The sequence below is a fragment of the Desmodus rotundus genome, chromosome 2 (genome assembly GCF_022682495.2).
Source record: "Desmodus rotundus isolate HL8 chromosome 2, HLdesRot8A.1, whole genome shotgun sequence".
NCBI lineage: Eukaryota > Metazoa > Chordata > Mammalia > Chiroptera > Phyllostomidae > Desmodus > Desmodus rotundus.
Window position 1 is genome coordinate 61,261,005 of NC_071388.1, and position 12,851 is coordinate 61,273,855.

Genomic DNA, 12,851 nt, shown 5'->3' on the forward strand with positions numbered 1-12,851 from the left:
CTCAAGGGCTTGTTCAGCAAGAGTGGCAAGTCAGCAAAAGGCATTAATTACATCTAACATAGCCATCATCCTTAGGGTATATATTCTGTATCACACTGTTTATCAAGCTAACCCATTGTCACATGTCAGGATCTTTTTATTTCAGCTCATTTAAAAGGGAAACAAAGAGTTTTCGAGGTAGCTGTTGGGGAGAGATGAGTATAAGAGTGCTTGAAAGGACTAAGAGTCTTTGACACTCATTTGAACTAAAGTGGGCTGTGACATCTGAAAGGACAATACCGTTTTATAGATTACTGGCTCTCATTATTAATGTTTCTAATCACCAGGTTATTTTTCAGTACCACCAGCTTATTTTGAAAATATAAGCTTGATATGAGAGGAAGTTCTCAAGATAGAACATGTTCTTAGATTTGCGGTTATCAAGAGAACATAAATGCATAAGGAAATAAGAAAAAAAGTAAAACTAATATTTATTTAGTCCACTGTGATTTAAAACATTGGAAACATCGGGAGTTCCAATGTTTTATTTCTTTATAAAACACTTATTAAAAGTAAAAAAAAGTAAATATTCACCTTTCCCAAACAATGTATAAAATTAAATAGAGGGAAGAAATATCAATTTTTGACTAAGCGACTCTAAAGATTTTTGAAAATGTATGTGTGCCTAAACGCTGTTTTTATTTTATTATGAAGTGTATGTGTATGTCTTCTCTTCCTGACATCAAGTAGAGAATTTCACAAATTAGCAAGCGTTAACAGAAGGTAGTTGTATTCATTTTTTTGAGAAATATGATCTTTATGAGGCATAATGTTCTATCTACTCATATGCTTTTTTGTTTGTTTTGTTGCTTGATTATTAGTTGGTTGATGGGTTAGTAATACATGCCATTCATATGAGCAAAATTAGCACTATAAAATAAAAAATTAATAGTCTTCCTCCAAAGTTTTTAATACTATAGCATAAAACATACAAAGGTACTTTATCAACTATCAAATTACAATGTTAATAATAGTTATACCTTCAGTGCCTTTAGTTATTTTAGAGAGAACTTTCTTTAATACTGTGTTTGAATGACTAATGTTTATTGAACCATAATCTATTTTGTGCCTTTATCCATAAAAGTCACACATACTAAGCTTCCTTTTCTTTTCCTTCCTTTCCTATTTTTATAGCGCAGCAGCAGCTTTGGGAATTTTGACCGTTTTCGGAATAATTCCATATCAAAACCAGATGATTCAACTGAGGTTAGTGATTATTATGTTTTTAGGAATAATGCAAACACATGAAAAATTATAAGGCCACTATCACTTTTGTAAAGTATAGTAAAAAGCAAACATGTTTAAAAATCATAGCCTTGCATATATTTTCGTGATAAATGAACAAGCAATTCTTTAGTACCTAGTAAGTACCATGTGCGACTAAAGAGCTACCTGAAAAGCCTAACCAATGTTTGGGAAAGCAGAACATGAACTTAAGAAGAGACTTACATATAATGCAGACAATATTTCCTGAGCATTTCCCATAAAACAATATATATGTTAAATTTTACTTAAGTTGTACCTTCTTTCATTTAGGAGATGATTAAATAACTTAAAAGTAAATCTCATGAGGAAAGAAGACAGCTTCTCACTTGCACTCACACTTCTACCTCCTGCACTGAAATGTACCAGTGGTGACTGTCCCATACACATTTGCAAACCATCAACACTTTACATGTAGCCTAAGAAAAGCTTCTGCATTTCATATGTGTACCGCATATGATATATTTGGTTTAGAGCAATAAGTTTTAGATTTTATTTACTTCTTAATTATTCATTCTAATTAGTATATCTTTATTTTTATTTTTTATAAATAGTTTTTCCTTTCTTAGATCTAATTTCTCAAAATACTTTGCAGATTTCTATATGCGTCTATCTATAATATTTTAAAATATGTTCACTTTAATAATTATTCTAGACAAAAAAGTGAAAATAAAATGACATCTATTATTACTTTATAAATATCCTTATTAGTACTACATATGCGTGTGTGTGCAACATACCCCTCTTTTATATACGTATATTATATGCATTCCCTTTTATCCATTTATAACTTTATGTACACATGCTTATGGAGAAACATATATGTATATACATGTATACAAGCCCTGCATAATTTTATTTTCAGTGAACATATTGTGTAAACCTTTAACTTTCCATAATCATAGGTAGATATACTCTATTGTTATTAAATTTATAATTATAGAGTTAGCCTAAAAATTTTCTCAGGCTCATTCAAGTTCATTGACTAGTAATAGTGACCTAGTATTTGTGAAAGTTTAATGAACCCGGTAATGCAGGTTGCACATTTTTCAGTAATCTAGCATTCATTTATTCATTTAACAAACATTTATTTATTCATTTAACAAATATTTATTCTATGACAGAATTTCTGCTAGACACTCAGAAAGTACTGTTACAATAACAGATGAAAATCCTTACTTAATAAAGCCCAGAGTCTAAGGACAGATGGATTAAAACAACAAAATAAATAAATAACTTTTTAAATAAAATTGTGATTCAGGCTATGAAAGAAAGCAGCATAGATAAATGTTAAAATCAAAAATATGTTGAGGTAGTTTCTTTAAAGCTTCTGAATAGAATGATAGAAAAATCTAAAATTAAAAGTATTTGCAGTAGTTTTTAAAGTTTAGACAATGGTAAATTAACACAGATAGTAATAAAATAATATACTTTCTTCTTTATTTTAATTTGTAATTTTAAATGAAGATAAAGTTTAAATAGAGAAAAGAGAGTCTAAAATTTCAAACTGTTTTCGAGTTATATTTCATTGAACATTTTTTGAATTAAGTGAAGAATCTTTGTCTTTGTAACCTTGAATGTAGAAATTAATAAAGTGCAATGAGGGCTTAAATTGGCTGTCCATTCGTATTTATCACAGGTACTTTGGGGTAAGATGTGAAGCAAAACGTAGTATTGATTAATTATGGTGTTAACTATTCAGTTAAACCTTCATATTAAAATATTCAAGTTCACTAACTAGAAGTTTCCATGATTTTTATATTCAGGGAATGACTAAATGCCCACCTACTTGGAATGGTGAGCAACACTAGATTAGATAACCTTCAAGAGCCCTTTATTACAAACCTGAGATATTAAGGATATGTCACCCAAATATGTCCTCCAAGAAAAAAAAATCACTCCAAAGTTCTACATGAGAAGTTTTGCTTATTCAAAATATATTGTGTGTCAGTTATACTCCTAGAAGTATTCTAAATACCCAGAATAAATAAAACAGGTAAAGTCTCCAGTCTCATGGAACATACATCATAGTGGGAGATTCAGACAATAATCAAATGAACAAATATATTATCAAGTACTGGTAAATGTTTAGAAGAAGAATAAATCAGAGTATACATGCAGGGGGTATGGACAAGTGAGAGCTACTTTAGATAAGGTTATTAATCAGAAGACTGCTATCTTATTACTTGGCATCTGATTAGAAACCTGGATGAAGGAAGGAGTACATTTGTGGGCTCCAGGGAAGCCAATGGCCAAAGCAAGGGCAAACCTTGATGGGAACATGAAGAGAGGCAGCAACAGGACTAGTATGGCAATAATTGGTTACACTTGTTTCTAAACTTTAGCATGTTTCAAAATCACTTGAAGAGTGTGTTAAAACATAGGTTGTTCCAAGTGATGCTGATGTTGCTGGTCTCGGGGCCACGTTTTGAGAAACACTGCTATAGTGAGCAAGGGGAATAGGAGAAGTAGTTAAAGGTGATGTGATGAACATATTCCATTCCATGTATTCTTTGTATATTGTAATGTGTATTACATTATAAAATATATTGCATTAAGTATATTGTCATATTACTTTATCTCATAGAGAAGTATTGGGATTAATGCTTTTTATTGTTCTATTATCTTGTCTTTTGTAAACAATTCTTACTAGGTGTATGAGGGGGAACTCATGAATGAAAGTGGAGAACAAAATAAAAATTCAAATAATGGAAGAGGTTTAGGTAAAAAGATGAGAGCCATTTCTTGGACAATGAAGAAAAAAGTGGCTAAGAAGTACATCAAAGCCCTTTCTGAGGAACAGGTAAGTGTACTCTGTTACTCATTTGTATTTTCCTATTAAATTTTTCTTAAATATTTTACATGTTCTTCTAGATGTAGAAATGATTATTCTTTATGGAGGACTTCACCAACTTCAACATATATTTCTCCCTCAATAATTGTGCCCAGAAGTTGGGTGGAAGAAAGTGCTGTTCCTCCTGTTTAATAGAAGAAACTGAGGTTCAAAAAGATCACACACATGTAGTATGTGAAGAACATATATCATTTATGTTGTGGGAAATATCAGTACTTCGTTCCTTTTTACTGCCAAATAATATTACATTTTATAGATAAGTCGCATTTTATCTTTTCATAGGTTAGTAGACATTTGTGTTACTTCCAGTTTTTGGCTGTTGCAAATAATGCTGATAAAAATATTTGTGTGCAAAATTTTGCATGGAAATACGTTTTCTTTCTCTTAGGTATATGGTAACTCTAATATTTTGAGAAACTGAAAAACTGTTTCCCAAAGCACTTGCATCATTTTACATTCCCACTAGCAATATATAAGGTTTCCAATTTCTTCACATGCTTGTCAGCACTTGATATTGTCTGTTTTTGGTGCTAGCCATCCTGATGGGTGTGAAATGGAACCACAATGTGGTTTTGATTTGCACTTCTCAGAAGACTAATGTTAAGGTTCTTTTTATGTGCTTATTAGCCACTTGTATATCTTCTTTGGGAAAAGGTTTATTGAAATCTTTTGCCCATTTTTTAATAGGCTTGTCTTTTTATTGTTGACCTTTAAGTATTTTAAAAATATATTCTGGATACAAGTCCTTTATCAGATGTATGATTTGCAATACCATAAATTTTCTCCCATTCTGTGGATTTTATTTTCACTTTCTCGATGGTGTCATTTGCAGCCCAAATATATTTGTAATTTTGATGTAGTGCAACATGTGTACTTTTTTCTCTCAACACTTGTGCATTTAGTATTTTATCTCAGAAACCCTTTGTTTAAGTTTTAAAAGATTTACTCCTATCTTTTTTCCTAGGAGTTTTATAGTTATAATTCTTAAATTTTAGTGTATAATTCATTAATTTTTCTACATGGTGTGTGGTAGGAACCCAACTTTATTCTTTTGAATGTAGATATACAGTTGTTTCAACACTTTGTGAAAAAGACAATTCTTTCCCCATTGTATTTATTGTCTTGGCACTCTCGTTGAAAATCAACTGATCATAAATATATGAGTTTATTTCCAGACTCTCAATTCTACTCCACTGATCTATATGTTTAATGACCACTCTCTTTTGATCCCACTTCTGGAGGACTTTCGTCCCTAGTTCTCCATGAAAACAGTTGTCACAATTAGTATTGATGTCTGTGTTGCCAAATCCAGTAGTCACTTTTTTTTCTTCTTCCATTACTTTTCGGCTGTATTTCATAAAAGTAATGATTCCATTACATGTGAAACATTCACTTTTCTTGAGTTCTTTAGGCTTTCTACTGGCCTTCCTTATTTTCAGTTTTCCTTCTTAGCTCTGCTTCCTATCTTGTCCATCTAAATATTGAGCCTTCCTGAGGCTTGTTCCTGGATGCTCTACTGAATCTATACTCTTCTACTCTCTCTCATTCAGTCTCATTAGGTTTTCTTTTTTTACAATGACATCTCTAGCTATGCCGTTTTATCTGTTATACTTACACAACCAATTGCTTATTTAATGTCATCATTTGAATGTATATCTAAAACCTAATATATACAAAACTGAATTATTGATTCTTTATGCTTTACAAACAAATTGTTTCTAGTCTTCCCAGTACCAACACAACACTGTCATAACTCCAGATGCCAGGAAAGACAGACAGATGAATGGAAGGAAGACAGATGAGTGGAAGAAAGAGAGGAAGGAAGGAAGAGGGGGAGAAAGCCTAATAATTATTCAAAATTCCTTATTTTTTCACTTTTAACATCAACTCATCAGCATATCCCCTTGGTTCTAATTTCAAAGTATATTTAAAGCCCCTAATTTCTTCATGTAAACTATTCATGCTTTAAACTAAGTAATCAACCTCTCTTGTCTAGATTAGTTTAATAATCACTTCATTGGTTTCCTTTCTTTACTCTTTCCACTGCCATCCTCCACATGAAAAAAAAAATCTATGAAAACATAAAATTCAGAACATGTAATTACCCTGGATAAAATTTTATAGTACCTTCACAATGCATTCCCTTACTGTGGTGTGTTCTTTTCAGTCTGAGAAGCAGACCCAAAGATGGAAATAGATATGCCAAAGATTTAGGGGAAACAATGCCAGTGAAGGATAAAGAAGAGAAAGAAGAACTGGGCAGGGGAAGCCTGACATCAGTTAAAGCAGAGGAAGAAGGAGAATTGGTTAGAGTCTCAGACTTCAACACTGTTCTGAGAAAGCTTTGGCCATGTTGATGGGGAGTCCTTGAACTGCCATTTTCCTCTAACTACATTAGAGGAGCCCCACATCCCCTGACAATGGACTCAACAAGTACCCTATCATTTCAGTCATTGGCAGGTAGCATAGCTCCCCTGCAAACTCAGCGGTGGATACAGAGTGGCAGTAGCTGAGGCTGTCACTAAAGAAGAGTTCCTCAGCAAAAAATCTGAGTGGCACATTTCCATGGCCACCATATGTGGTCTGTAAAGCTTTGGTGATCTGGCTTCAGTCTACTTCCCTTAGCTCATATCCTAACACTCTCCTTTCTTGTTTTTTCCCCTGTGCATAACCCAAATGAATTCTGAGTTTGGTTATTTTGATCTGGCTTGTCCTTTTGCTTGGAAAACTGTCTCCAAGTATTCACATAAATTATATCTTCTCATAATTCAGGTCAAGAATTCAGAGCATATATCAAATTATGGAGGAGGTTTCTGGAGGCTACTCCATCTAAATTAGCCAAATTTTCCCCACCCCTAATCCTAGTAGCTAATTCCCTCTCATCACCCAGTTTTATTTTCTTCATAGCATTTATTATTCTCTAACATTGTTTTGTTTATTTTGTTTACACACACCTATCAAAACAACATACATGTGCACATACACATACAGCCTACCACACTGAAATGTACCTCATTGCAGCAAGGGATCTGTTATATTGTCCCTGTGGTGTCCCTAGTTCCCAAACAGCACCAGGTACTTAGAAAGTATTCTATAAACTTGCGGTGAATGACTGAGCAAATGAACAAAGGAATGGGTAAATACAGAGAATCAAAATGAGTATAAACCAAATGTATATTCTGAAGCTTTATTAATGTTTAGAAATGCTCAAAAATGAGAATATTAAATTACACTTTGATGAATATTAAGAAATTCATAGATTTTTGTCCAAACTATCTAAATATGGAAAACATTTGAGATGTTTTCTAGCAGATGTAATTTGTTTTGAAATTGTCTGTCTTTCTAATTTTATGCAAGATTTGCTTTTCACTTGACTAGGTAGAAAGCGTGGTATGAGATTTGTGAAGCTTCTCAGATAAGCTTTGCTTTAGAATTGCAAAGTGGGCATGTTTTATTCATATCTAGTGATCTGGTGGGGTGCAAATAACTGACATGAAACAACTATGCAGAGTTTAAACTTTTAATATCAGCTCTCAAAGGGTTAGTAGTGCTGGTAAATAGGTGATAAAGAGAACGTGAAGAAATAAAAGTTCTTTAGCAGAAAGAGCATAGATGTCAATAAATCTTTTTCTGGTTAAATAGTCTTGATACAATATTCACCCTAATTAAAAAAATGAACCATTATAATTTTAGTTGAATTCCATAATGTGGAATGTTCCATCTAAATAATTTTTCCAAGTATACCATAAAATGTTTTGCTAGAAATCGAACTTAAGATGAATGATTCCTAAGAAAGTTATTGCTAAATTATAACTTGTTTGTTAAATCAATGCACACAGTGAACATCTCCATGGAAATCAGTTATCTGACCTTAACCTCTGATATGTTTTTCTGAAGGATGTAGAAGATGGAGAGGATGACCTCCCATGCCGGAACAGTGACCCCATAATTGGGACACACACAGAAAAGCTCTCCCTCAAAGCCAGTGATTCCATGGACAGTCTCTACAGCAGGCGGAGCTCATCAAGTAAGGTTATTAAATAAGGAAAAAGATCCTAGGCAGGGGATCTATGTTAACTAGAAATAACAGATTTGCTTTTCTGCTTTTTTGGTTTCTCAAGTTAGCAACAAGGTTCCAGCTACTTGATAAAACAAATAGTGAAAATATATGATGTGTTGAATCTAAAGAGTTGCTATTGTTTAGAATGGACTTAATATATTAGATAGAATTATGTATTATTTTGAAATTTTGAACACTGTGATCAGCAGGGGTCTTGGGGATTTGCCTCAAAAGATCGTGTTGGGTGATTAAAAATGCATCCCTAAAATAATGTAAGCTGGGCTGAACTAGCATTATCTTGAGCCAAATTTTTTTAAATGACTTACAGTGTTTAGAATAATAAAATTCTGTTCTCTCTCTCTTCCCCTCTTTGCTTCTTTCCTTTTTCCTTCCCCTCCTTTCCTGTCCCCTCCTTTCCCTTTCTTTTCTTTTCATTCTTTTGTTCTTTCTTTCTTTTCCTCTTTAGTATCCTTCTTCCCTTCCCCCTTCTCTGTTCTCCTGCTCTCTCTCTCACATTTTCCCTCTTTTCTTTCTTTTCTTCAAAAAAAATCTGAAAAGCATTTGTCTTTTACATCAATTCTAACATTTATTTTTTAGGTTTTCACCCAGAATTAGTGAGTAAAGAGTGAAAAAATATGTAAATATTTAAAAAGTAGGAATATCACCAATTAGGTTACAAAAAGGAATCAGCACATATTCAATAAGGACTTTCTTAAACCATTGACACTTTTCTAAGAAGAATATCACTCAGAATTCAGCCACATATTCAGCTACAATATTTGGTTGAAACTACTGCTGTTGTGGGGTGCTTATAACTTTTTATATGTATACTGTTACACATCCTTCTAATCTTTTGAAGGCTTTAAAATTTTTTTTGCAAAGTTGAGTTTTCATTTCTTTTTAAATCAACTGCTTCTGTTATTTGAAGTTATGTAGCAAAGACCAGATGTTTCAAATATCTTGAATTTTATTTCTATTTTTCTATTGGCCGTGGAACAGTTATTTTGTTAAAAGAAAAAAAAAGCTACTGCAAAACATTTGAAGGCTAAGTTTTTGCATGTGTGAAATTCAGATATCATTAGTATTCATTTCTGCTGGAAGGTTTAACATTCTAAATTGTGATGCTGAATGTGGAAAGAATTGTTTTAATGAGAATGTGCCATAAAAAGCCAGGGCCTGGCATGGTCATGGAGGAGAAGGTGTAAGTAGATGGTGACCCACTTAGCTGTTACATACAATTTACTTTCTGTAATTGGAACTCACCTTGCATTTACACCAATTCACATACAATAAAGATCTTTGACCCCTAAGGATCTTTACCTCATTTCCACAGTTATTGTAATGCATGTTAGAAAAACCAAGGTTATTCCATCATCGAACTGAGCACCAAGAGGCCACACTAAAGGAGAAAGTGAGATGACAATTGAGCATGATGGGGAAACTGAGAGTTACTTTCACTGAAGACCATTCTTGCCCCCAGAGAAGTAGCAAAATGGAATCACTTTTCTCTTTTTCCTCTGTGGTTCAAAGACAAAAAAGAAGGGGACCAAAAAACAAGAATTTAAAGAAGGTTAAAAAGTCCAATTTAGAACAGTTGCAAAAACCACCTGTACAAAATTATCTGGCTTGTACAGGAAGTTAATCTATCCTGTCTGCTCCTTTAACAAGCACCCAATACCCAAAACACTCTTCTACTGGAGCATATCACAAATCATAGAGAGCAAAGTCAAAAGGTACTTGGGTTAGTGATTGAGGAAAGAGTGGCCAAGCAGGGTGAAGACAGGTCAAAAGTGGCTTAGAGGTCGCTGATGGAGTGACTGGGGAGGCTGAAACAGGGTGGAGACTTAGAGCCTCCTCAGGAGGATGGCTTCCAGTGTTTGAACTTTGTCCCTGCTTAGTTGTGCCCAGATGATGGTTCAGGACGTTACGAACCTTCAGTGAGAACTGTTAACCTCTGCTTTGCCTTCTTCAGGTGGCATAACAAGCTGTTCGGATGGTACGAGCAATCGGGACAGCTTTCGACTGGATGATGATTGCCCCTACTCTGGACCATTCTGTGGCCGTGCCAGAGTGCATACTGATTTCACGCCAAGCCCTTATGACATTGACTCCCTCAAAATCAAGGTGCGTGTACATCATATTTGCATCCTGTGTGGTCTATCTAGTGCCGGTTGTGTGATCCTTTTCAGAAGTGCAGGCAGCGAGAACTAGGGGGAGTGGATGTGAGTGTGTTCTTCCCAACATTAGAACTGGGGACTGGTTTCCTGTGGCAGAATTTAAAAACATTCCACATAGGGTAGGGGGATCATCCTGTGAGGTTATTAACATAAGTTACTGTTACATAGATAATGCAGAATTAAAGCCTATCCAGGAAGATGGAATTGTGCATGTTTTTCTGAAAAGTGAGTGCCCAGCTTTGTGATAATTCCTGAAGTGAAAATAATAAAGCTAAGGAGAGGAAGAAAAGGTGGAGATACCAGACAGGAGTTCAGCAGAGCAAATGCCTCGGGAACCAGACTTGGCCCGGACAACTTCAGTACTTAAATTGGTTACCTTAAACAACCAAACATCTTTCTACCAATGATATTCTCCCCTGAATTCCCTCTTCTTACTCTTATCCTCTATATTCGTTTTCTATTACTATATAACAAATTAACACACTCTGGGGCTTCAAACAACACAAATGTCTTACTAGTTAGCTCACAGTTCTGTAGATCATAATTTGGGCGTGGCTCATCTGCTTAAGGTCTCACTGGGCTGAAATCAAGATGTCATCTCACCTAAGGCTCTAGTCATCTTCCAAGCTCACTGGCAATTGCAGGAATAAGGCTCAGACCTTCTTGCTGGGTTTCAACTGGAGGTCATTCTCAGCCCCTGGAGGCTGCCAGCCATGGTCCTCTCTCTGTAACATGGCAGTTTGCTCCTTTAAGGCCTGCAGGAGAAGAACTCATTCGTGCTTCAGATCTCTTTATTTTTAACCACTCCTGCCTGATTAAATCAGAAACACCCAGATAATTACAAAATTGACTACCCAGGCCACTACTTACATCTGCCTCGTCCCTTCTGTCATATAACACAACATGATCATGGGTGGGAAATCCTTCATTTTCATTGTCCTGCTTACACTCAAGTGGGGGAGCTGGTTACATAGCACAAACGGAGAAGGTTTAGAGTTAAAATATTTTATAGAAGTTAAATTATTCCTTTTAGTAACACAAAGTGCTATATAGCTAAGAGACAGGATTTATGAATTTTTATACCATCAATACCAAGCCAACATTAAGCAATAATTATAATAAGTTATGAAGTATTGATGTTATTATTTAACATTCAAGGCACTCAGCTCTTTTCTTCATCCATTCTATGGTATCAAATCAAAGTAAGCTCAGCTGGAGATTGAAGAGAACATTATTCGTCACTAGTAGCCCTTAGTCATATCCTAGTCCCTGTCTTGGGGAATGGATGCTGGTAGTGTAAACAGTGTGGCAGGAGGGCAGTAGAAGGGAATAAACTGAACATGTTTTGATTCAGGATACCTTTTTACCTTCCCTACAGTGTCAGGCAAGTTCACTGACTTTGGAGCTGCTTTAAGTAATGTTTGTGGAGCTCTTGTAAAACACAATAAGAATCCCACAGTTACCACTAAAATTTGATTTCTAATGTTTCCATAAATGGACTTATCCAAAATGAAATTGAGTCTTTGCTTGGTGATCTTTCCTGGAGTATATATTTTTTACAAGTGTTAAAGATAATAGAAGGATGCAGCAGAAGGCTGCCATGCTTAGAAACTCCTTCAGAGCTTCTCGGGAATTTCTGGGCCTGCTTGGCTGATCCCATTGAGCCTAGAATTGGATACCCTATAGTTAAAGGCAGGGAAGAACTAGATGAACAGCTCATATGGTGTGAAAGGCAGGCTATTACAAATCAGAAAGACCAGAACCCCATGAAAAAATATTTTTAGTAGGCCAACTTAATGCTTTGTTTGTTTGAGGGTAGACAATTAATATGGCAAAACTATCAGAAAGCATAATATCTTCTCTGGGGTAGAAAGTTATAAGTCTCAATGGAGTAACTATGTCTCTTAAATGTAGGCACTGTATTTGCATAGATATCAATTTTCTTTACAAATAGTTACCCCTATTGGGTTTTCTACTCTTGCCTATAACTGGCAGCCTGTAGCCAAGTAGAGTCTCAACTGTGAATAAAGAAAAAGACCAACTAGTTTGTCTGTCACAATGTGCTTTGTTCAAACTTCAACCCAAACTTTGTTGTGGGGCTCAATCTAAGAATTGTCTTCTCTAGAATAATTAAGTAAATAATTTATCCTTAGTACACACATATATTTTTATTATGTATTTGATTTGTACAAAGTTCTAAACAGTTGCATTATGTTAGAAGAATGCAATGATTCAGATATGTTTATTTTATACTGTAAGTGAATTTTTCAGAGGAACTAGAAATACAGAGTCACAGACTTCTCTTTCTCCTTTTTCTCCCATATAAAAGCCACTTCAGGAAGGATGGCTTGAGTTTCACTACATATATGTTGCTTTGACAGGAAGAATCATTTTTGAGTTCTGACCACTTAGGCTTGGATTCTGGGTCTGCCATTAATTTCCAATAAACTTGTGGGAA

The 12,851-nt window shown here is 34.6% G+C and overlaps 1 protein-coding gene across 1 annotated transcript in view; it reads left to right on the forward strand.

Moving 5' to 3' along the window:
- The window catches only part of SAMSN1 (SAM domain, SH3 domain and nuclear localization signals 1), a 156,472-nt gene that overhangs the window by 127,449 nt on the left and 16,172 nt on the right, over positions 1-12,851 (forward strand). The window contains 4 exon segments of the mRNA XM_045200072.2: positions 1,179-1,245; positions 3,956-4,105; positions 8,054-8,183; positions 10,189-10,340. Coding sequence (XP_045056007.2) covers positions 1,179-1,245; positions 3,956-4,105; positions 8,054-8,183; positions 10,189-10,340 — 499 coding nt within the window.